Here is a 25,652-nt window from a genome sequence, read left to right as displayed (position 1 = left end):
GGGCTGAATGGGTAGCAAGAATTATGCTACACAGAGGTAAAAGCCTGCCGCTTTCCACCTTTGGATCAACAGAAGCACGGATGGATAATTCTGACCGGGGCCATCAGGAAAGACATTTCCCTGGGCAGTTGCATTCAGGATGAGTCTTCGGGAAGCAGCAGGATTTTCACTGGCACAGAAGCGGGCAAAGTCGGTCTGGCAAAGGCAGGAGCCACACTGCACAGTCCCAGCGAGAGGGAAGTGCAGGCCCATCTGCAGGATGGTTTGACCCATCCGTGTGGCACCAGGAGGGCAGAGGGGTGTGGCTGGATGGGCCCGCTCGGGCTGGATGCTGCAGGGCCTTGAAAGCCACGATAAGGCGGTCACACTTTAATCCAGGGCAACAGGGAGCGAAACCAATAATGTCGCTAAGGTTGGCAACACCTAAGCTTGGAGAACGAGATTGCCAGCTAGAAATGCTGAGAACACAAACCCCCAAATCCTGCCAAATACCCTGCTGAGTTGGGACCAGGGACCCCCTTTCCTCCAATTTAAAAAGTCCCACTGCCAAACCCAACTGTGCCATAGTTACCCAGACTTCAGCTTTGTACCTGATCTTGGTGGCACTGCTGGGGTGGAATCAAACAGATCATATGAATTGTCAGCTGCCACGGGACACTTGTCACCATCTACAAAATGCAAAATAAGGGAAATAAACCATCAAATGTTTTAGTTTCACTCTCATCAGCATTTGAGAGAGAACTGAATGAAAACACAGTGAAGTACCAGACACACACAAGCGTTCATTCAGATCCTCACTGGGCATCTCTCCCGCCAGGCCCTGCGCAGGACACGGGGGATACAGAGTGAGCAGGCCCGGCTGCCTCCCCGGAAGGACCCTCTTGTCCAGACAAGTAAACAAGCTGTTTGCCCTCAGGGGTCAGGGCTAAGGGAGGGAGGCACGGGGGCTGTGGGAGCTCAAGTGAGGGGGTAACCCGAGGAGGGACAGAAATGTAGGCAGAGGAAGGAGCAGATGCCAAGGCACAGAGGAGGGAGCCCTCGTGACACACTCAGGGAGCATGAAGTGGGGGACGTCAGGCGGGACAATGTCAGGCCGAGACCTGTTTTGGGCTGGAGGAGTGAGCCCGGAGGCGGCTGCAGTAACCCACGTAAGACAGAAGAGTGACCCGAAGTAGGATTTGGGAGGTGATGCATTCGAAACAATGTAAGGAGGCAAAACCAATCACATGCGGGACGAGATGATGGGCCACACTCTATAATTCAGGGAAGCACTTTCACATCTGAACTCTCAGTAGCTCGGGGGCAGGATGGCACTGTAATTCAGGTTTCCTGGAAAAGGAGACCAATGGGCAGAGACAGGAAGTGATCTGCCTAGCATCACCCAGAGTGCCCGTGGCAGAGAGAGGACTGTGTCCAGGCCTCAAGGTGTCCTGCCCAGCTTGTTCCCCACCCAGGCCCCTCCAGAGAGTGTACTTCAATTTTGGGGCCGAGGAGCCCGGGGGTCAGCTCTGTGGAGCTGGCCCGAGAGCGATCACTTCCTGCAAAAACAGCAGTCTTTAGGCCAGAACTTTCAGACAGCTGCATTTAAATATTGTCCTGAAAAGTCCTTTGCAAAGGAAGAAATGCTGCTGCCTACTATTTAGTTCTAATCTTCACTTGAGGAAACTGGAAAACTTCTCCACGGAGACAGCGCTGTGAATTTTGAGCACATTCTCCTAGATACCTCTTTGGAGACACCCCCAACAGGGTTGACCCTGGACAAATTTCAAAAACAGGCAAAGGCTGTTCGACAGCTTCACTTCAACTGCCCCAAAGCTCCTTCCTGGGTGCCCCAATCACTGAACTGTTCTCCCTGCTTCAATCTCCCTAGCTCACACCGACAACCTCCTTGGTCCCATCTCCTCAAAGCCCTAAGAAGGGCCAGGAGCAGACCTCTATTTAAATATGGCAAGGCCCACTGCTGATGTATCCCCTGCGCAGAAGGCGGTAATAGGGCCCCTTCCCAACCCTGTGAGGTTCCCCTTGCAGGATTTTACCCTAAGAATACTGTTTAACAGAAAAAGCGTGTTAACGCTGATGTTTATTAAAGCTCCAAATCAGAGACCACTTTAATAATCATCAGGGCAATGGTTTGGTGACTGACAATCATCTGAAAACAATAATTAGGAAGCCCGTGTGAAACAAGGGGAAACATTTATGATGTAATATTGGGCAAAAACAAAGAAAGGACACAGTATGGCACAAAAACCAATTTGAACATTATAAATTCATGCCTACATTTGATTACCAAATGAAGAGATACATACAAAGCAAAAAATCATTATTTTGTAACCATGAAGGATTTTTTTTTTTTTTTCATATCGTCACATCATCTTTTTGGTTCAAATGTTAAAATCCTTACCAAGGAGAAAACCATGAGCCAGTCACTGTAAGTTCCAAAGCTGGGTGACTAGGTGCTCTTTGAGAGATTTTAATTTTTTAAATTAAAGGCGACAGATGTTAATTCCCAATCTAAGTAAAGGTAAGTCCAAACTTTTCTACACTACTTGTTTATAAAGTCTGTTGGCATTCCTTGTCCCCTGGATGCGCACACCCACCCACCTGGGCACTAGGATGATGACCCCCAGACACCAGGGCCCCTGAAGGTCAGGTGGTACTTCAGACACAGCACTGGCCTTGGAGCTGGAAATGATTTCTAGCTCCAGCTCTGCCACCTACTTGCTGTGTCACTTTGGGCAAGTCCAGCACCCTCTCTGGGTTTTAGTTCCTTCATCCAAAGAGCAAAGAGGATGGCCTGGCTGACTGATTTGAGCCTGACCACTTGCCAGTTTATGCCCGGCCCTATGCAGGAGTGGGGCAGAGGAGGCCCAGTCTGTCCTCTTCCTGCTCCCTACACAGCCTCTGCAGGGCTAGACAATAAACCCAGAAGTAAACGCCAAACTGAACCAGTTTGCAAACCTGCCGGGAAGCTTTTGAGATCCTGAGACACTGACAACCGGAGGAAGAGGTGAAGATTCTCTTTTAAAGGCAGTAAGAGGGACTAAGAAGGATTTCCAGCAGCAGGTGATGTGGACAGGACTAAGGGGATGGGAGGGAACAGGGCTGGAGGCAATAAGGGCGGCTGGAGGCCCCAACTCCACTGCCCGGAGAATCAGCAGGCCCCAGAGATGACACCATTTTGCCAAAGGTGACGGCTAATTAGCGGTCAGGTCCCAAGCTCCCAGGGTACACGGCGTGTCTGCTGTCAGTGAGAAGACACCTCCATGGGGCAAGGGCGGGATTCAGAAGCTCACACGTGCCGCGCAGACGCGCAGGGCTGCATTTCAAACAGTGAGGCGAGGCAGGGCAGTACCAGGCTTGTCCAGCTGCAGGGGCCGCTCGGGGACAGACAGGGTCTGGAGAGCCAAAGTGAGATCTGCCTCCTGGGCCTCCTGCCCGCCCTGCACCAGCTGCTCCTCCAGCCTGCTCTGCAGCGCGCTGTTGGTTTCGATGCTCCTTTCCAGCTGTGCCCGCAGAGCCTGGATCTCTGTCAGGAGGCCATGCAGGTGGCCTGAAGGGTCCTGTCCCCTCCAGCCTTCTCCCGATGCCTCTGCCCTGGTCTCTGCAAACACAAGCAAAGGGAAGCCTCGACACTGTCAACCGCCAGAGGGTCAGCCGTCGAAGACAAGTGACGGCGCTTTCCACCAGCTGCCATCACCACCCTCCCCTGCCTAAGACCTAGGTACCATGGAACGTAACAACTCGACTTGAAAAACAAAAATACTGGCAGACTTAATTGCTGCTATTCCACAGGCTAAATAAGAGCTGGAAATTAATTTTCCCTTCTGGCCATAAAGGCCTAACAAATTGCACACCAAACCCTGAAATTATGTCTAGTAGTAATAAAATCTATTTGGGCTGCAATTATATAATGAAAGGGCTGATTTTAAGAGCCACGGTATATTAAAAAGACACAACAGCAAGAATAAGAAAAGCAACTTGAGGAGAAAATGAGAGCTGAGAGGTGACCCTTTTCTAGATAAACTTTCAAGAGGGAGAAACCATCTGGAAAATTAATTGCGGAAAAAAAAAAAAAGAAAAAAACCCCACCACACCTCAAAACTGATTCTAAAACATTAGAGTTTACAGTCAAGTCGCTCTGATCCGGTATCTCTCTAGGATATAGCGAGGCCCAGGGCCAGCAACCATCTCTAGAGCAATGTTCAGCACGTAGTAGGTGCTCCATAATTATCTGCTGAATGAATGGGCAAAAAAACCCCAAAAACAAACATACACTAGCAGGAAAATTATCATAAAAGTGATTTCTTGAGTGTCTACTGCGTGCCAGGTACTGTGCTAGGACGCGCTTAATAAATGATTTCATTTAATTTTCACAACTGTACACAACATAGATTAGTAGACATGCTTCACAGAGGAAGGAGCAGGCCCAAAGGGATGAGGTGACCCGTGGAAGGCACACACTGGGACGCGAGGCCGTGAGGACCAAGACCTCCGCTCGCCGGACTCCGGAGCCTAAGTCCTTCCACGTTTCCCGCTGCCACTTGAGAAGAAGGGGGGCCCAGAGAGCCCGCCTCAGCATCGACCTACTCCACCCTGGAGGCAAGCCTGGGGCTTCAGGAAAGAGGGGCCCGCCTGCCGTCCGGGGGAGCTCACAGGCCGGAGCGCCCAGTACCTCGCGGCCTCCTGTGTTCTTCATCCAGCTTCTCGTACACCTTCAGCTCCACCCGGAGTGACTGCAGTAGCTGGTCGTTCTGCGCGAGCAGCTGCTGCCTCACCTTCACCTCCTCCTGCACCCTGCAAAGGCCCCGGCGCCACGGGAGGAGAGGTTATTCTCGCGCAGGGGCCTACTTGACCCCCAGGGCGGGCAATTCCACCGCCAGCCAGAGAGTGTGGGCAGGAGTGACAGCGCGGGGAGGAGTACCGCTCATGGCACTGCCCCCCGAGGGCTCCTCCAGGCCCAGCCCTTTACAGACGTGATCTCACGTCGTCTTCACAGACACCCTAAAAGGTACGTGCTCTCTAACCCCCAATTCACGGATATGCGGAAGTGAGGCTCAAAAAGGTTATGTCTCACCCAGGGGTGCACAGCCCAGGAGAGAAGCCAGCACTGTGTGATGGCAAAGACAGCGACCTTGCAAATCACCGCACCACCCTGGGGAAGCGAGGGCGATGTCAGGAACTAAAGGTGTGGGGCGTCCGGAGTGCTGACGGAACTACCGAAACACGGGGGACAAGATGGAGCCTCCGGGGGACTGCAGAGGGCAGTCAGCGTGACGCGCTCACAGTCTAAGGCAGACTCCCGCACTCCTCTGTGCAGAAACTCCCGTGGCTTCCTGAGTCACTCGGCGTGAAAACCGAGGTCCTCACCAGGCCTCGGGGGCCTGCGGGACTCGGCCTCCAGTCACCCCCGTGCCCTCCTCTACCTCGGCCTCTCCTCCAGCTGCACTGGGTCCTGGCTCTGGCCTGCACAGGCCAAGGACACCCCGCCTCGGGGCCCTGACCCTTTCCAAGGAAAAGGATCTTCCCCCAGGATCTGCAGAGCTCACGCCCTCACGGCCTCCAGATGGCCGCTCAGACGGCAGCCTTTCCGAGAGGCCGGCCCAGAACCACCCTGGACAAAACACACAATTCGCCCCCAGGCCCTGTCCCCCTTCCTTAGATGACTTCGCTCCTCGGATTTTATTCCCACCTGACGTGCCACGTGTTGTGTGCTTAGTGTCCGTCCCCGGGTGCCGGGCAGGGCCAGCAGGCCCGGGGGGCCCTGCCCCCTACCTGCTCAGCTCGCTGCGGCCGTGGCAGACCTCCCGGAGCAGCCGCTGGTTCTCACTCTCCTTCTCGCCCACCGCCCTCTGCAGTCTGTCATTCTCCGCCCTCACACAGGCGAACTCCCGCCGAAGGTGCTCCAGGCCGGCAGTCTTCCTGGAGAGGGACGCGCGCAATTTCTCATTCTCCTTCTGTTTATCTGCGTGCACAAAAAAGCACCACTGAGAGGAGACACCATTTGTTTTTTCCAACCTTATTATGCAAATACGGCGCTTCGGCTGGAGTGCTCAGAGAATACAAAAGAGAACGAGATTTCATCTGGCATTTATGATTGTGACATTCCAATTATCTCCTGCATTTTGGGCAGATAAATCTGTCAACATCTAGGGTGCAGATAAACGTCACTGGGATGAAATGGGCCCGTTTAGTCTTCTATTAAATAATGGGCCGCGCAAACCTAGTTACTTTGCCTTCACAGAGCAAACAGTGGGTAGAAATTAAAGACGGAGGCAAGAAACAGGGCCCCAAACTCTGGCGACGGGTGTTGGGAAAGCCCGAAAGCCTCCCAAGGAGGCCAGCACGCCTGCTGAGGGATGAGGAACACGGGGGCACGGGGACCAATGGTCAAGGGCACAGCCTGGAGGCAGAGGGGCACGTTGGAGTGAGGCTCTTCCGTTTACTCAAGAGTACCCCATACTCTTGTGGGGTCGCTGACCCCACAACCTTGAGCCAGGCTTTTCACTCCTCTGTGCCTCAGTTTCCTCATATGCGTGGCCGGGAGTAGTAACTGAGTTACTACATGTAAGGGCTTCGCGCAGGGCCTCACAGCACGCTGAAGGCTGCCAGCACGCCGGCAGGCTGTTAGCTGTGCTGGTGGTGGTAACAGCTGACGTCGCTGCCGTGCTCACTGCAGGCATTACCTTAGCGCCTCCCCATGTGTCATCCTACTTGCTCTTCAGAGCACACCTCCATGTAGGTACTTTTTTACTCCCCATTTTCCACATAGGAAACTAAGGATCAGAGAGCCTAAGACTTCACCAAAGTCACACAGCCAGTAAGTGGCAGAACCAGGATTCAGACCCAGGTTTTCTAATTCTACTCTTAACCACGGCATGATCATCTCTGAGCAAGCTTTCTCCTCTTCCCTCAGACTGCAGCCACGCTAAGCTTCCTATAACTCCTGACTGGTCCAGACTCCCCCCCACCTCTAACCTTCGGGCCTCTGTCCACTCTCTTCTACTTAAAATGCCCTGGCTCTTCTAAACCTTGGGTCCCTCAGCTAACCCTTACTAATACTCCAGACTCAGCTCTTAAAGACCAGCCTCCCGGGCTTCCCTGGTGGCGCAGTGGCTGGGAATCTGCCTGCCAATGCAGGGCACACAGGTTCAAGCCCTGGTCTGAGAAGATCCCACATGCTGCGGAGCGACTAGGCCCATGAGCCACAATTGCTGAGCCTGTGTGTCTGGAGCCTGTGCTCCGCAACAAGAGAGGCCGTGACGGTGAGAGGCCCGCGCACTGCGATGAAGAGTGGCCCCCACTTGCCACAACTAGAGAAAGCCCTCGCACAGAAACGAAGACCCAACACAGCCATAAATAAATAAATAAATAAATAAAAATTTAAAAAAAAAAAAGACCAGCCTCCCCTGGGTCAGGAAGCTTTCTCCGGGGTCCTGCGCTCCCTGAGCCTTTACCATGGCTAATCCTCACCCTGGTCTGCCATGGGTTGCCTGGCTCTCTCTCCCATCAGACCATGAACCCCTGAGGGAAGGAACCGGGTCTCGCTCAATTCTGTATCAGAATCTACACAGGCTGTGATACAGAAGAGGAACCAGGAAGTGTTTGCTGAATGAATGAATGAATGATCTGCAGAAGCCCCAGTTTCATCTCTTAAGCCAGAATCAGCATCAGTATCCTCTAGTGAAAGTGGGATAAAAGGGCCCAAGTTCCAGCTCCACCGCCTTCTAGCTCTGTGACCGCAGGCCAGTCAATTCCTCAGGCCTCAGTTTCTTACCTGTAAAATAGGACTAACAATAACGTCATTCCAGAAACATCTTAAGTGTTGAGAGAAAATATAAGTGAAAGCTCTTTGGGAGTTAAGCTCCAAACAAAAGGAATTAAAAGAAGTGATCTTTAAAATGCTGGAAAAACTTTCCTGATAGTAGGAAATCTCTGAAATTTGGGGAGCAATATATTTCCAGCCCTTCTCTCCCATTGTGAACTAAGCCAAGCTGAGAGATGGCTGCACAGAGGGGAGGGTGACAAGTGAAGAAAGTAGCATTTACTAAGCCCCTATCAGAGGCACCACGCTGCGGGCTTTGCGGTGCTTAGTTGTCACCACAGCCCTCTGAGGCATTCCTATTTTACAGCTAAAACATACTGAGGTTCAGGGAGGTTAAGTGACCTGCCCAAAGTCACAGAGCCACAGGACTTGGTCTCACTCCAGCGCCTGCGTTCTTTCCACGCCACAGAGGGCTGTGGAGCTCCAGGCTGCAGACGGCGCCTCTAGTTTTTACCTCTGGATCCTTTAGCGAGCATGGCATTGAGGGCCTCGTTCTGCTTCCTCAGGAAACATATTTCTGATGTCAGAGAATTATGTAGCTCTGAACCATAAGCAAAAATGTTTGACGAACCTACAAAGACACACATAAATAGTAATTTATAGATAGTCTCCAGGCCCGTACGGATGGAACTTTTTGGAAAACAGTTTTAAATAATGAGGAAACACAACACACGATGAAAATTACTCCTGTGAACCGTCTAAGGTATTACCAGAGCCCAAAGGGAAATGAGAGTGAGCCCGAAAGAGGAGACGGAGGGAACTCCCCACATCCTACCCGTCGTCGGGGTGAACAAAGGAGGAACCGGGCTGGCGGGGCGGGCGACAGTCTTAACCTCCACGATTTCTCTCCTGAGGTCCAAACCCTCAGGGGACCTCTGCACTGAGGCTCCGGTCCACTCTTCACCTTTCCCCCCAATGCTTCCAAACCTGCCCTCCCTCCTGTTTCCTGCCGGTGTAGACGGTCTCGCCTCTATCCCTAACCAGAGCCGGAAACCTGGGAGCCAGCCTAAAGGCCTCTCTCTTCCACCGCCCTGTCAGGCAATCATGACTGCTGACTCTTCCTCCAAAATGCCTCAGACGCTGGCCCCCTCTTTTCTGCCCCTGTAGTTCAGCCTTATACCTTGCCCCGCTGCCTCTGCCAATGAGCTTATCATCCTAAACACGGTCCATTCAGGTTTTTTTCTGCTCAAAAATACGTGATGGCCCCACCATCACGTATTTGTGTTTGGTTGTGTGACTGGCAAAAGACAATCACACAACCAAACACAAGGTCCAAACTTCAGATCTCTATTATTTAGCGCGAATCTCAAGGCCTACACCCCACTCCCTCTCACGCTAGACCCTGGTGCCCTCAAATGCAGCCAAACTGAGCCATGCGTGCTCCAAAGACACACACACACACGGTCACACACCTCACTGGCTTTACAGGATGAGGTCTTCCCTTTGCCTACAATGCCTATCACCTTCCTCACCTGTCAAAATCCCACTCATCTTTCAACTCTTAGCTCATACTCACCGCCCCTAAGTGTAGACTAGAAAGACCAGCCTCTAAAGCTAGACAGACTGGGTCTGAGGAAACTTACAAGCTCTGATCGGTCTCCTTATCTGTAAATACCTGCCCGGGTACTGCCTGTCTCCTGAAATCCTGGCCCTTCCTCCGGCTGGGCAGCTCCCTTGACACACCACCTCAGCACTGCCCATGCTCTGAACTTTCTGCAGCTGCACCATATATGACGTTCACGTTCACAGCGACCCCTGGAGGGCGCTTGTCGTGTGCAAGGCACTTTCTACACTTGGCAGGCAGCTGCTTCCCGGCCTTCCGTACTGATGGAGTCTACCACACCACAGAGCCCAAATGCCAGACACCTGCTCTTCCAGGATGGCTAGCACACGGTCATGTGTGACCACTTCTGGTCGATGAAACTTGACGGGAAGCCTGCTGGGAACTCCTGGGAAAGATTTTCCACCCGGATGAAAAAAGAAGGACAGGGAGGAGCAAGTCCCACCCTCTTCTTTCCCTGGTCTGGACTCTATCCTGACAGGAAGGGATGCTGCAGTCGTCACAGGTACTAACCCCATGCCCTGCTACCGATCAATCAGACTTTAGACCTGCCTTAGAAATGCCTGCCTCTGGATTTCTTGTTACGTACGAAGACATAAATCCCCATTGTTTACACTAGTTTTTACTCATATTCTGTTACCTGCAGCTGAAAACATCCTGATACACAATTGATGACCTGTAATATTCAAACTCCCTCTAAGGAAGGTATGGTATTGTGCCTCTCGGAAGCCAGAGTTCATTCTCTTTCCACTCTACAAGCACTACCTTTTTCTCATGCTAATGATTCACTGATTACAATGTCATATGTTTCTTTTTTATTCACGTATATCTCTCCCCACTATCCTCCTCCACTCTCCACTATGAACTCTGGTGTCTTTCCAGAGACACCTGGGTTTGAACCATGGCTCCGGCTTCTTAGTAGCTGCATGATCTCAGGCAAGTCACATAACTTCCCTAAGCCTCTATTAACTCAATAAAAATGATGGATGGATGTTATTGTTACTGCTATTACCATTTGTTAATACACGACTGATGATAGGCTGGAGCCAAAAGAGGACCAAAGAGCAATCTGGATGAACAGGAAAAATTCTACAGAAGATGTCTCCTACAACCACAGCTAAGGTGGTCACTTTCCAAAGGAATAATCAGGCCAAGGAACAGCTCCTGACGAAGCCTGAGCTAGCAGTGTCCACTTCGGATGCTATGAGGCCCGTCTTTCCTCTGAACACCATCACTCTAAGCTTGTATAACTGGTGACAAGCCGGAAGATCTAACACATAAGATGACAGTTTTTAACAATGTTCCACCTCAACATTACAAGGAGCCATGCCTTTCTCAAACCTGCTCCCAAGATGAACGTTTCACAGCAGGAGGGAGGCAGAGCCACTATTATTTCTTTGTCTTTTCAGGGATTGTGACAACATGGTGAGAACAGCACGTCTTCCCACCAGCATAAATACTTTATGAATGCCTTTTTGTAAACCTTCCCATCAGAGTGAATTGCTCTCCAGAGCAATTGCCTGCTCCACTGTAGCTGGTGGCCATTTGAGCCCCCAAATAATTCTATAATTGGATTTGTCAGGGAAAATGTAAAACAGAATGAATCTAATTCAGGCATCACCAAGAGTGACTGTGATGGGCCCAGGCGTGTATTTCTTTCCTGTGTTTGATGTGACTAATAACTCAGATTAATCAATTTCCCTGGGAGGGGGAGGGGGAGGAAGAGGAGGATGCCGCTGGGGGGGGAGGGGGAGGGGGAGAGGGGGAGAGGGGGAGAGAGAGAGAGAGAGGGAGAGAGGGAGAGAGGGAGAGAGGGAGGGAGGGATGGACGGATAGAGGGAGAGAGAGATGGAACCTTTATGTTTACCTTGCAAGCTACAGCACATATGGTACTTTGAAAAGATGTCCTTCTAAGCTGATGGCTATGATGGGCTAGAAAGCAGTGACTAGGGGTCCAAAGAAGCAAGTGCTGCCACTGACTACATCTTTCTAGAACTCAGTTATCTCATCCCTAGAAATGGCAATGACATTAGTGTCCCCACCCCCTGCAGAGCTTAGAGCTTTGCAATGTTAAACTAATAATGTTATACAAAATAAAACAGTAAAATAAAACTGATGATGATGAAGAAAGCCACCATCTCTTGAGTGAGGCACTGAGCAAGGCCCTATTTATAACACTGTCTCATTTAATCTCACAATGACCCCGTTTTATAAGATAATGAAGACTGGAAGGGAGAGGTGACTTGCCCAAAGTCATGAAGCTAATCAACAGAAGAGCTGGGTCCCTACCCAGGCCAGTCCAGCTCCCAAACAAACTGAGGCTTTTCCTGGTGCACAAAGCTGCTCTCAAGATGTATTTTGACCGGAGTGAGGACACTTTCTTTGGAGCAACAAGGAAAGATGACCAAAATAGATTATTCAATGAAAAAAGGAACAGAGCAGTGATATAAAGCATTCTACCTTTTGGGCAGGTGAAGGAGAGAATAAGAATATACATCTGTATCTGCATTAAGACTGTAAGGATAGAGAAGAAAACTAACAAAAGTGGGAGGAGAGAAGGGAGAACAGGACTAATGGGTATAGAATGGCGATATTAATTTTTGAACCACATGAATGTCTTGCCTATGGAAAAAAATATGTATTTTTAAGCTTTTCATGGAAGAATATTCCATTCTGAGATAACTGTGGTTATGCAAGAACACTGGTGACCCCGCGACTGGCACGTGGGAGTCACCAGATTGCCAAAATGCATTATTAACAAAAAGACAAAATACTGCTTTGTTTTATTTTAACATACCTATCTATTTTGCTTCAGCTTCTAGAGTCAAATGAGGAACCAACCACAATTCACGATGCCAGAAGCTGGCAGACTCCTCCACTGACCAGGAAACGAACATTCTGTTCTGCGCCAGGGGCTATGGGACACTCCGCTTAAGTTAGCGCACTTAATTCTCATCGCCACCAGAATAAAATGGGAATTATTATCCTCACTTAACAGATAAATTACTGTAACTGAGAGTCAGCAAGGTGAAGTAAACAGCAAAGTCAGGATTTGAACTGAAATCTCTCTGGCCACAAGTCCAAAGCTCTTCCCAATACACAGCGCGCTTATCCAGGCCAATGCGCCACAAAGGAAGCCCTCACCGCCCTTTGGGAAGGTCCACCTTACCTTGGTCAATTTCAGAGCCTTGTCGCTCCAGCTGTCTCCGTAGCTTCTCATTTGTTTTAATAGATTCTTCTAAACGTTTCCTCAAGCTTCGAATTTCTTGTATATGTTCCATTAGTAAGTCTACAGGAAGGAGGACATTTTTAATTTAAAGTCTGAAGCCCCCAACGAACTGAATAATTTATAGACTACACAGTGATCTTGAAATTCTAAATCGTACTGGATGTGTTAAGAGAGTCTTCCTTAGGCCTGGGGAGGCTGAGCTACTGCCCACAGCCCACAGCCAGTCTGTGATGATTCCCTGCAGCCCTCTACAAAGAAGATACTTCATATCACATGGAAAAATTACACACCATACAATTTTAATGCTAACTCTAATACAGCCTTTTATTCTTCTAAATATCAAATATTAATTTAAAATCTTCCTTTCGGTGAAACTAAAAGATCACTTTCAAGTTCGCCTGAATTGCCTGAGAGTTGATTAAGCCACCTTCATAACGAACTCAGATATTTCTGAGACTAATCCTTTGAGCGGAATATGTTAACCATTTATCACTTCCTGATTCAAGACTTAAAAACAAAGCAAAACAATAATCCCAACACTAGTGAGAATGGTAAGAGAGGTGCGATCCAGGAGTACATCCCGTGAGCACGAGTAGAAACGTGTATGACTCTGGGGGCTATTTTTATCATTAGCCTTAGAAAGGTTCTTTCCAATGTTTTTTTACCAAATAATTCTACTTCTAGGACTCTATTTAAAGAGATCACCAGAGATGCTGACAATCATTTGTCAGAATGTTTGGAAATGTTCATCTTAGCACTATTTATAACAGTCAGAACTGAAAATAACGCAAATGATTAAATTAACTGCATTACATCCCTTATGATGCAGTGTTATGATGCAGCTATTAAAATTATATTATGAAGACCATATAATATCATGAAAACATACAGATACAAAATGGGTTATTCGGCATAATCACAACTCTGTTTAAAAACCTGCAGACAGGAAAGACACATATATGCAAAAGAAGGAAATACACCTAAATATTAACAGAGGTTGCCTTTAGGTGGTAGATCTTAGGCTTCTCAAAACTTTAATACTACATCTTAACATAATACTTAACAATATATAGACATTTAAATTTTCTGAATTTTCTAAGATGAGCTTGCTTTTATTTTCTCAGCCTCTGCCACATCTCACTTTAACAAAGAAAGAAGGAAGTGCAGCTCCAGTCCAGAGGTAGCTTTCTAGTATCAGTGTTTACAGCATAATCACATTAAGTATCCAAAGGCAAAACTAATGTCTTTAATTCATCAATTAGGGTATACTCAGTTTTGTCTTGGTAATGTTTGTTTTAAGACATTATACTAATGTTATGACCCAGTTTTAATTCCTCCAAAATGACTTTCATTTAAAAGTATCACAATGTTACAGATCTTTTCCTAATTAAATAGTAATTTTGCCATGAATTTGAATGTTTATGAGATGACTTAATTCCCAGATCTTCAGCTATCTCCTATTAATGCCAGGAGTGCAGCAAGTCATTTGGCGGACTGTCTGTGGACCTCGCCTGCAATAAACTGAAACAGCACGGCAATGCACCTCCCGTTCCTCCCTTGCTGCCCTGCAAATCTTCCAGGGGCCAGTCAGGTCTCAGTGAGTCAGGAACTTATCTGTTCTGACTGAAGCCTTCCTTGCTGGTTTATCCACGTCACATACTGCCGGCTTCTGGGGCAAAAACGCTCAGCAGCGATCGGTACAACATATCTTCTACTGAGCCTGGTTGGAAGCTGGAATCATCCCTTGGCCTTAAGGAAACATTCCCGGTCGAATTGGACACCGCTTGTTAATTATGCAGCCCTAACTGGGCAGAAGGAAATACTATACTCATCTTAACACGGGAGAAAAATATCTGTCCCTCTTACAATAATACCCTTCTGACAAACGCCGACTCTTTAAACCCATAAATCCTGCAAGAAGCAGCCACCAATAACGACAGTATAAATATCTTTTGCCTAGTAGTTCCAATTTATAGAATCTAGGTTAAGAAAATGCCCCAGAATAAGGGGAAAGCTTTATGTTCAAAGATACTCCCTGCAGCACTGTTCACAAATTGTGAAATTTTAGAAAATGACTTAAATGTTCAGCAACAGGGGAACATAAGGAAAACTGCAGTTCAGCCATTCAACGGACTATTCCAAAGCCACTGAAAATAGTGTTATGTAACACGTCGGAAAACTTATGATATAATGCTAAGGGAAAAAAGGACAAGTACTAAATTATCTTTCTGCTCAGATTATAAGCGTGACAAAAGGAAAAACAGATGCAGAGACCAAAAGTCTGAAGAGAAACAAACCCCAAAAAGCTAGCAGTGGGTTCATTAGGACAGCTCCAGAGAGCACTGTCCCCATTCAGGAAAGTGCCTGATAATCCACTTGAGAAGCCCAAGGTCATAGGTCCTCAGAGGAATAAGAAGTAAAAGAGATGCCTAAATGGTTCTACACTGGAAATAAACCAAGGCTGGGGTGGCGGATGGGGTCTAGAGTGAAAAAAAAGAAGGGCAGGCTGGGGGAGAAAGAGGAAGTGCCTGGTACCACCGTAGCAGGAGGGTCTTAAAGAACAGGGATCACAAATATCCCGTCAATGATCAAGCTTGCTGCACTGTAAACCCCGCCCCCTCTAGTCCCTGACACCTCAGTCTGCTCCTCCCACCAAGGCCCTGTGGGAGGGGTCTCGGGCAGCAGGAGGCAGCACGAGGCAGCACAAGGGACAGGGAAACCATTCGTGGTCTAGCCCAAAGCAGGAGAAGGCAGAGAGGAGAGCCAGAAATAACCCAGAGAAACCACGTACACAGAAACTCACAGAAACTGCAGAGGGATACGGCCAGAAATCCAAAGAAAGCACATCTAGGTAACTGGTTACTGGAGGACCCCAGCTGATACCTGAGTTACATCAAACGTGTACACTTCGTGCTCTAGGTATGATTTCAAACTGTGCTCCTCTGGCCCCTGTGTATCCTAAAGGAGCCTCAGAGGCGCCACTGGGGATAAAGGCTCCACTCCTTTGGAAAAAATGTGTATCTTTTATATATTTTATATATCTTTTATATATATTCAGTTTCATCTGAAAAAAAAAAGGGAGGGGGGATTTCTGCTGCTAAAAAAAAAGATTTAAAAATTTTGAAACCCTGGTTCTATGTGATCCGGTGTCAACAAAGAGTTTTTAGCAGGGAGGTGTCTGATTTGTTCCCTGGGTCCATTCTGGGCGCCTTGCAAACAACCCACTGGAAAAAGGAGAGACCAGAGGATGTCAGCTGAGGTCCAGAGTCTATACCAGGGCTCAGAAAACTATGGCCCCTGTGTCAAATCCACCTACCACCTGTTCTGGTAAATAAAGTTTTATTGGCACATACCCACACTCATGCATTTACGTATTTTCTACAGCTGCATTATGCTGCGACAGCACGACTGAGTAACTGCGACGGAGACCATATGCTCTGCAAAGCCTAAGGTACATAGCATCCAGCCTTTTACTGGAAAAGGTCTGTCTGTTCTGGTCTGTACTAGTCCTTGAACTTATGAACAGTAAGCCCTACCTAATGCCCAACAGGAGGCAATCAAGACTGCAAACACAGAAGGGGTAAAGGGGAGCTCAGAGGCAGGTGGGGTCATGGGAGGCTGATTCTGCCAACTGAGCCCACGGCTCCGTGCCCAGAGGCAGGACAAGGGGTTGACGGAAAGGGCCGAGGGTCACACTAAAGAGAAACACAGCAGATTTACTGAATTCAAAATCTCCAAACAGGGGGTTAGGTACTCTCGGGCCCCTGTACAGTTCAAAGCAAGGTCCTCAAAGTGACACCACCTTAGGAAGAGCTCGAAAGAGATAGCAAGAATTGGACCAGACCTAGACCTGATCCATAACCCCAGTGCTTTCCAGCCTGCCAGATAAGGAATGGCAAGTCATATAACACGTCATCCTTAAAAAATAAAAATGATTTTTCCCCAATCTCCAACGCTTTCAACAACTGTAGCTTTCCCCGGTGATAAATGATACTCTGAACAACGGGCCTGGGCCCTCGCAGGATCTCCTCTCATCTGGTAACTATTCAAATGTCACTACACTCTGCTTTAGTACGAAGGCAAGACAGCAAATTATCGTTCAAAGCAGGAAACTTTGGCTAGGTTTACGACGCACAGTGAAGCTTGGCTTACCTTGAGAAACGTTGTTTGCCAGGTCCGAAGTCTTCTCGGTCTCGCTGTCTTGCTTCTGGTCTCGTGAGAAGGAGGACTTCTCGGACATCTCACAGTCGGACAGCACGTGACAGTCGGACAGCGCGCGGGAGGCGGAGGGCGCAGGAGACTCAGGGAGAATGTGTTGGTAGCCTAAGTTGTCTTCCTCAATCCTTGACCGTTGGGATTGAAAGAGAAATCGTTTTCCACACTAAGATCCCAAACCAGGACCATGACTTAGGAACACTTAAGATGACTGGCTCTTTGTGATTTACCCATATTTGCAATGGTGTTCTGGAGGCTTTTTGTTTCCCTAGAGCATTTTTTTAGCAAGGATATTCTAAAAACAAACAAAAAAAGGGCTCAGTGGGCTTGATTTGGAGCCAGTGAAGGAGGGGGAGCCACCGTCTGGCTGGTAGCAGAGGGGCCCTGAGAGAGGGCATGAGTCAGCGGCAGCTGCTTATCAACTGGCCGCTCTGTGCCAGGCATTTTACACAGACTGTCCTCCTCGGTCCTCACAGAATCCCTCTGAGGTAGGGAGGACCATCCTCATTTAGAGCTGCGGGGACGGAGGCGCATCAGACCCTTGCCCACAGTCTCACAGCCTGTACGTGGCATAGCCCACATCTGAATCCACGTCTGTCTGGCTCCAAGGCCCCAGGAGAATGGGGGGTGGGGGGCCAACCCAAACCCACGAGGTGGACTTACGGGTTTAAAAACCTCAAAACCCTCACGGTCCGCAAGCAGATTCCGGTATCACCATTGAGGCAATCATCTGGTTACTGACCTGTATTTCCCAAGGGCCACCTAAGCCGGGAGGAGGACCACCCTGAACTCTGTGAAGAGCCCACGTGAATCCCCATTACAGTTAAGCTCCTTAATTTAAGCTCTTTTTTCTCCCACTTTTTCCTATTACTTCTCGTCTCATTATTCATGAGCTCAGACAAGAGCAAAGGACTCCAAAGCTGCAACGCATTCATTAACAGGTAAACAGCAGATGCAACTGTGCTCAGACAGCGTGATGGATGGAATGGCTTGCTGCTGCCTTGCAAAGTGCAGAAGGGGCCGAGGGCACCCATTTAATTAGCATGAGCCCTAAGCCTACAGCTGAAAACAGCAGAACAGAAGGAACAGAAACAAACCTTCCAGAAAGGAAAGGGTGACACGTGGCTGAGGAAGGCCAAAAGAGACTCCCTGACATTCTCCAAGCAACCACGGTTGGCCTTCAAAATGGCCAATCTGATCATGTCTAGTCCCAGCTTACTATCCTTCAAAGACTCCCCTCTTCCAGTAGAACAGGATTTGGGTTCTTAATGCAGTATCTGAGGACCAGCCCAAGGCAGCCCTGCCTGCCTCTCTAGCCTCACGTTCCATGCACCAGCCACGCAGCCCAAAGGGGCCGTGTCTCCGTCACCTCGAGGGGGGACACTCTTCCAACAAGCTACGCCCCGGAGCCTCATGCTTCAGATCTCAGCGAAGACTATCTCCACTCGGGGAGGCCCTTACTGCCCTCTCCGCAGCCTGCCAGTGGGACATAACCCACCATTATTATCAGGACGGAAGTGGAGGGTTGAACTGGGAGGGGTCTTGAGAATACTGCAGTGGGAGAGGAGAGTTTCTTCTAAACTTACAGAAGCCCTGATTAAAATGTCCTCCAGTGAGCTGTGATACCTCCCTGCCTGCTCACTCTAGTGATGCTGGTGGCCTTCATGGTGCCAGTAAAATCTCAAACTCTGCACCCCAGACTGGTCTTTATTTCTTTACTTTGCCCCCAGGAGTCCAAAGGGTCGCAGCTCCAAAGATGAGGGAAACATCAATAGCACTAACGACAGTCAGAACCTTGAACAAGTCAACAGAGGAGGGCGAGACCTTGACGTTTCCAGGTGGCCACAGAGGCAAGCTAAGAGTGTTTGCAATCCATTTATTCCATGAACATTTTTAAAAAATTCCAACCACATGCCAGATAGCTGGGGCCAGAGCAGGTCTGCAGATATTAAAGAAGTCTTTGCCCTCAAAAGGCAATGTGGAATAACAATAAGAGCCCAGGTGTTGGGAGTATAACAGATTCAAGTTCAAATCCCAGTTCTGCCTCTTAATGGCAAGTATGCAACTCTGACCCTCAGGCTCCTCATCCTAAACTGGGAACAATAATGCTCACCTTGTAGGGTCAGAAATAACAGATGTGAATGCCTAGGGCAGCAGCTGGCACATACCATACCTAATTAATGCTGTCTCCTTACCTCTTTCAAGGAATCCTGGGCACGGAAAGATAAATGCAGAAAATATTATAATACCATGTGGTAAGTGCTGTAGTGTAATTATGTGCCGACTGCTATAGGAAGGACCACTGATGCTGGGATGCAGTGGAGAGATGGGGGTGTCGGGGAGAGCAAGGTCCGTTTCCACGTGAACTGACGCTGAAGAAGGATTTTTAAATTATAAGAGGAAGAAGGCAGAGTGTACCGCTTGTGTCCAGGCATGGTCTGGAGAACAATCAAAAGTAAGATTAAGACTGAAGCACGGGGTACATGATGAAAAGGAAAGATGGGTCAGGCTCAGGAGTCTGGAATTCATCCTGCAAGTATCCAGGAGCCGACAGAAGGAATGCGTCATCTGGGTCAAATCACCCGACAGAAACGCCAAGAGCAAACTAACGCAAATGAATGAAGGCTGCAGGACACACGGCGTGAACTTCTGGTTTTGTATGCCCATTGTCAGTTTCGTAGGTGTTTTTGCTTTATTTACAAGACGCAGGAAACTAATAGAACAGGAGGGAGCAGAACACTCAAAACGCCGGCAGACAAACCTAACCCATAACGTCTTCTTACCGAAATGCCACACACTCACCTCTCTCTCAGTTCTCCCTGGGTGCTCATTGCCACTTCAACTGAATTTCCTGCAAGCAGAGATAACATCAAGAAGGAAAACATTAAAAAAAGAAAAGTGCTCCCTAATAATTTCTTCCTCATCCATCTGCAGAGGCACCATTCCATTTGTTTAAACACTCTTCATAACAGTCCCGGATATTTAAAGTAGGATTACCAAGAATACCACTCAGACTCTAGACTCCTCCTTTTATCACTGCTCTGGCGCTAGTTCCAGGAGGAAGGTGACAGCACTGAATCTGAAAAGCAATCACAAAGGCGCTGCTGGGTGCGGGCTCTTCTTCCTTCTCTAAAACTCTGATACTAACAGAATACAGGCTTGTTCTAGGAAACGGGTAACAGAATCAAGAGAAAGAAGATCGCTACCCTCCAGGTACCCACCACAGACGTGTTACTTGGCTTTCCTTCCATTCTTTCTTCCACGCATTTTGACATGGGTGATACTGTATTACGACTTAATTTTTCACTTTGGCCTTTATTATGAGCATTTCACTTACCAAATTTGCCTTAGTAACGGCGTGTTTAATGAGTACATGAATATTCCCTTGGAGGTGGACGTGGACCAGTTTCTGCCAGTTCCCTAGCTGATGTCTAGGCCCTCTCCAATTTTTCACTTTTAAAAAATAAATAAAATAAACATCTTTGTGCATGCAGCCCTATCTACACTGAAACTATCTCCTCCGGAAAGGCTCTCAGAAGTGGGATTCCTAGGACAAGGAGGCTGTGAGTGCAGCTAAAAAAGCTGGTGCCTGCAACAGGGGGAATGACTAGAAGAAATGACAGAAGAAAACAAAATAAGTGGCTCAGAACGCAGTCGGGGACAATGCTCTGCGCCCCCTGTGTGTCATCATGCGCTGTTTGAAAGGAACACGTGAGCCCAGATTTCAGAGATGAACAACTTTAGTTTAAAAATACTTCAGAACGCTGGAAACTGCAGACTGGGAGGAGCTCTTTGAAGAAACGAACGCGCGGCTAAAGAAAATAACAAACCTTCTATAGCAGTACTGGAAAAATGAGACTATAATTAAACTGCACCCACATGTACCATTTTCAAAACTACTCATAAAAGGAAAAGTTCTCAAACACCACAGTGCGGAGGAAAAGATCACGGGAGACACGCACATCTGCTTTGTATCTTGTGGTTCCCACCCACTAGCTCCCCAGGCCGGCTGGGTGGCTGCCAGGGCTCCCTCTCCACCCACCGGGCCGGGCCCTGGGCACCAGCACCACGCAGGGCGCACGGGCTCCGGGAATGGGCGCTGAGGGCGGTTCCTCGGTAGCCACCGTCTCCTTCAGGCCTCACAACAACCCTACGGGCACGGTGTCCGGATCTCCGTTTGAAGGTAAAGACGTGAAATCCAGGAGGTTGAATGTTCCCACTCTCCCACTCTCCCCACTTCCCACTCTCACCTACTTTACTGCTTCGGTGAAGCAAGGGCAATGGAGACATTCTCACAGCTGCCCCACCGCAAATCTGTATCTCCATCCTCTGGTTCCATCCCGACCGAAACTGGTGTGATATCTGGACTCCCCAAGAGGTAGGGAGAGGTTGACAGGCCTCCACCCCAGGGGATGCTCTCAAGGGCTCCCCCTCTCTGTCCTCTGCATCCCGCCTCAATAGGGGAATCTACATCTGATACCCCTGACTGGTCACATTCCAAGACCCTGACATTCCAAGTCCCACATGAACGGGCATGGCTGAGTGTACCTTAGAAGAAGAACTCACTTGGCGTTTTCCTCTCACACCTGCACAGGGCTGCTTACTGATGTTCAGTTAATGATACAATTTTGGCCCTTAGACCCTAAGGATGGGCCGTCTGCCCCAGCCTAGCCTTCCAAAGAGCTCAGGGCTCTACATGTACTAGCCAGGCAAGCAGTAACGCGACATCTGCTTCACATTTCCCGTCGTTCTTCAGAGGCACGTGCCTCAGGAACTACAACTGGCCCAGCACAGGCTCCAAGCACTCTGGCTCAGCTAACCGTAAACTCATCTTAAAACCAGCAAAAAAAACTCTCCTCGATTCCTAACAAAGTCCACGACCACAGAGGGAGGCCATGACCCGGATGCCACCAGCAACCCTGGGCTCCCCTTCTTCAAACCAGAGATGCTTTGGGGAGCTTGTAGTGACTCAACAATTGTACTCCACTCGTTTCGCTTCCACCACAGAGTTCTTTAAAACCAAGTGACAAAGTGTTACTGTGGGACTCATAGGGAGATCGTCGGTACAACTGATGCACTGAATTTCTTGGTGGAATCTGCCTTCACACAGGTGACAGGGTACCATCTGTCAGGCTATTCCAGAAGCTTAGGAAGCACGTCATGGAAACACTCTCCCATCTCTCAGGCGAATCTTATTGCTACACCTAAAAAGCTGTGGAGTATGTGGCAGTGGGGGGGTTTCATCTTTCCAAATAAAGAGACATCTAGTTACCCGACACATAGCTGAACAAGCCGAGAATCACGATGCAGGACAGGCTTGTAACTGATGGACCCGCCTTCAGTCCCCTCCCCTCACTGACCCTTCTGTACTCGGCCACCACGCAAGAAGCCTCTTTTGAAATGGTACTCCCTAGGTCAAAACCCATCAATCGTACAAAATTAAGTTCAAGTATCAGAGCCTGGCATCTCCTACATGACCCAAATGTTTCTTCCTTTCCATCTCACTGGTAATTCATATTAAATATTTACAGTCCTCCTCCTGGGTGCCTGTGCCCGACACTGAGGATACAGAGATGAATGAGGGGCCTGCCCCCAGTGAGTTGACAGCTGAGTGGGGACGGTGGACCCAAAAGACAACTACACGACAGCGCTGTGACAGAGGCAGCATCGGATGCTGGGGGAGGACCTACAGAGGAGACAAGCACGATCCAGCCTGGACCACGAGAGAACTTACAGGAGGTGACACCTGATCCAGATCTTTCAGGCAGGAAAGAACTGCTTTATAAAGGTAAGAAGAAGCTAAGGTGCTGTGTGGAGGGCAGATTCCACAGATACTCAGGAGAGAAAGTCCTCCATTCTATCGGACAGCCTGGCTCACATAGCTAACCAGAGCTTGCACGCCCCATCACCACTCCTAAGATGCCCTTTCCCACCAGCTGTGACTCCTCCCAGTGTGGAAGACTGAGCTCCAATATCCTTTCCTCCTGGAAGCCTCCCTTTGGAGTCCACAGTGCCCCCCCTCCAAGCTCAACTATGTGGGCCAGACAGAGGCAGAGCACATTTCATCCAAGGGCACCCCGGAACCAGGTCCATACCACATAAAACTCCCGGCAGCATCATCAAATCCCGACTGGGCACTACTTGTCTGGTCCCTTCCCAGGCTGGGAGGCCCGGACAAGACCAGGTCCCCCACCTTCCAGGAGCTTACGCTCTGAAGAAATAAAATATGCCCACAAGAAATCATTGCTGTCACCTCCTGAGCTCCCACTACTGGCCAGGCAGGACACCAGATGTTTTAATAATCTCATTTAATCCTCACCAATAACTCTGCCAGACAGGTGCTATTACCTCAGAGAGGAAATCTGACCCTTAACCACAAAGCTGGGATTTGAACTCAGGCCTGTCTGGTTCCAAAGAGTCTGTTCTCTCCACCCCAGCACATGGCCCCCATCACAAGGCCAGACGTGATGCCATATGTGAGCTACAAACAACCCGGAAACAAAGAAAATGAATAGGTTTGCTTTTACTTGAAGTGAACAAAGGAAGCTTCCTGGAGGACAGGCAGAATTTCTAGAAGCGGAGAGGGAGTAAAAGCCTTTTAGAAAAGGACTTATTTGAACAAAGTCCCAGAAGTGGGGAAATGCAAAGCCAGGCCCACGGAAATGGTTGACAAGGACACCCAATTTGACAGGAGTGTGAGGGGCATGACCTCATGGGGGTCAGGTCTGGCTGTGAAAACAAGCTGCCTGGGCTCAAATCCAGACTCGGCCACCTCCTGTGTGACCTTGAGCAAGTAAATTAACCTCTCTGTTCCTCATTATTAAATGAGGATATTAAATAGTAGGCTGAGAACAATGCCTGGCATACAGTAAGACCAGCCCTCCTCATTGGTTCTCCTTCATAATCATCATTATCATTCCAAGGTTAGAGGGCTGGAAAAGGCAGACCGTGGAAGCCCTTGAAAGAAATGGATGCTTCGGTCCAGAAGAGAGTGGATATATGTATATGTTTAACTGATTCACTTTACTGTACACCTGAAACTACTACAGCATTGTGAAGCGACTACACGCCAATAAAAATTAATTTAAAAAAAAGAAATGGATGTTTCGGGTTCATCCCTGTGGCAAAGGAGCACCAAGGGAAGGGATCCCAGCACTGTCTTCTACTCACGTGGCTAAACCCTGACACACACGGTGAGCGCGCTGAGGACAGGGACTACCTCACCTTCTCCTTCCTCGGCACTCACTCAAAAACACCTGAAGACAAAACCACGGCCTTCCTGATTCATGCTACTGCTCTCAGGAGGTACCACGGACAAGGATATGGTGGAAAAGCTGGGACTGCAACACCAGTCCTTGATCTATCTGGGGTCTCAACCCGCTTTGAGAATCTACAATTTATAGACTGTCACCCCAGAAAAACACCCACACTCACAAAATCTTGCGGGGCTCCAGACCCCTAGTGAACTCCCTAGCCTATGGAGCGAGGCAAGAATCCCAGCTCTAATCCTTACCCGCATTAAGAAAGCACACCACCATCCTACTTCTTGGGTTCTACCAATTAAATATCATTAAAGAAATAGCAAGGATATGCACAAAGATTCCAATCCACTGTCCTTTATCATCGCCCCAAACTGGAAACGACCTAAATATCCATCTAATGGGGAATGATTAATTATGGTACATTCATACAAAAGAATGCTCTGCAGCCACTAAAACCTACAACGTAGATTAACATTTATTATCTATAACTGAACAAAGGGAGAGGTTGCAAATCGTCCTACTTCCACCAAAAATACACATACATATAAAAAAGGTCTGGAAAGTATACACTCCAGGGTGTTCATGTTTTGCTGTATAAATGATGTAATTACGGGAGTATTCGCTTATCTGCTATTCCACAATAAACATGTACCGCTTTGTATTAATAAAAAAAAAAAAAAGGGCTACATTTAAATTTTTTAAGAACTCATGCTACGCAACTACCTCAAATATAAAATTACTTTATGGTAAGCTCATTTCATAATTCAGGAGCCAGACTCTTCAGATGGCATCCCAGAAAGACCCACCTCTGTTACATTTTATTCTCTACGAAAAAGAGCTGCTGTAGTGAGGTTCCTGAGACTTTTATGCCTTTTGTAGAAGAGAATTAAGTTCTGTGTTTGTGTTGTCTGCTAAGCCCGAAATGCTTCTGCTTCCAGAACCCATAGGAAACAAGAAGTGAGATCTCCTTGGGCTTGTCAAGGTAAATAACTAAAAAATAAATCAAGGGGAGGCAGGTGGATGAGGGAGGGAGGGCATCTGGTGCCAGAGGCAGTCTCTCTCAGCCTCCCACTCCCAGGTTGAGGGCCTGTAGGAAGAAAAGAGACAGATGGAAAATGCCTCGGGCCAGGAAGACACAGCTCTCTCTTGAGGACCCACTTATCCCTCCAATAATAAAATGGAAACTAGCTTATTTGGAAAACCTTAGCCAGAAAAAGAGTGGATTTCGTAAAGCTGGAAAAAGTCAAGTGCTCCTGTGTCAGAGGTCCCAGGAGCTGGTACTAGAAAATCAGCCTGCGACGCGCCTAAGCGGTGGGGCCCTTTTTAAAAATGGACGAAAAACATTTCCTGGGCCCAGAAGGCCATGTTCTATCTTGGCATCACACTGAACACACGTGGACCCTCGTGACCCATCTGTGTGGATGTATGAAGGCACGAAGACTGAGGTCAAATCCAGGTTCTGCCATGTCAGTTGTGACTTTGAGCAACTGACCTCCCTCTGTTAAGGCCAAGTTCCTCACATAAATCAAGTTGTTCTGAGGATGAAGCCCCCAGGCTCACAAG

General features: G+C 48.5%; 1 protein-coding gene across 6 annotated transcripts in view; it reads right to left on the bottom strand.

Moving 5' to 3' along the window:
* CDK5RAP2 (CDK5 regulatory subunit associated protein 2) overlaps positions 1 to 25,652 on the bottom strand; it is a 190,285-nt gene that overhangs the window by 13,236 nt on the left and 151,397 nt on the right. For 5 of the 6 annotated variants that reach the window (XM_082470397.1, XM_082470402.1, XM_082470398.1 and 2 more), the window contains 8 exons: positions 19,630 to 19,678; positions 16,765 to 16,955; positions 12,553 to 12,672; positions 8,277 to 8,393; positions 5,773 to 5,962; positions 4,673 to 4,794; positions 3,353 to 3,601; positions 591 to 668 (listed from right to left, as the gene is read on the bottom strand). In XM_082470397.1, the coding sequence (XP_082326523.1) occupies positions 591 to 668; positions 3,353 to 3,601; positions 4,673 to 4,794; positions 5,773 to 5,962; positions 8,277 to 8,393; positions 12,553 to 12,672; positions 16,765 to 16,955; positions 19,630 to 19,678 (1,116 nt within the window). The remainder of the gene's footprint in view (positions 1 to 590; positions 669 to 3,352; positions 3,602 to 4,672; positions 4,795 to 5,772; positions 5,963 to 8,276; positions 8,394 to 12,552; positions 12,673 to 16,764; positions 16,956 to 19,629; positions 19,679 to 25,652) is intronic. The other variant, XM_082470399.1, reaches the window with a different exon arrangement.

The sequence above is a fragment of the Balaenoptera physalus genome (genome assembly GCF_965194825.1).
Source record: "Balaenoptera physalus genome assembly, chromosome: 7".
Classification (NCBI taxonomy): Eukaryota; Metazoa; Chordata; class Mammalia; order Artiodactyla; family Balaenopteridae; genus Balaenoptera; species Balaenoptera physalus.
This window is presented reverse-complemented; position numbering and strand designations above follow the sequence as displayed.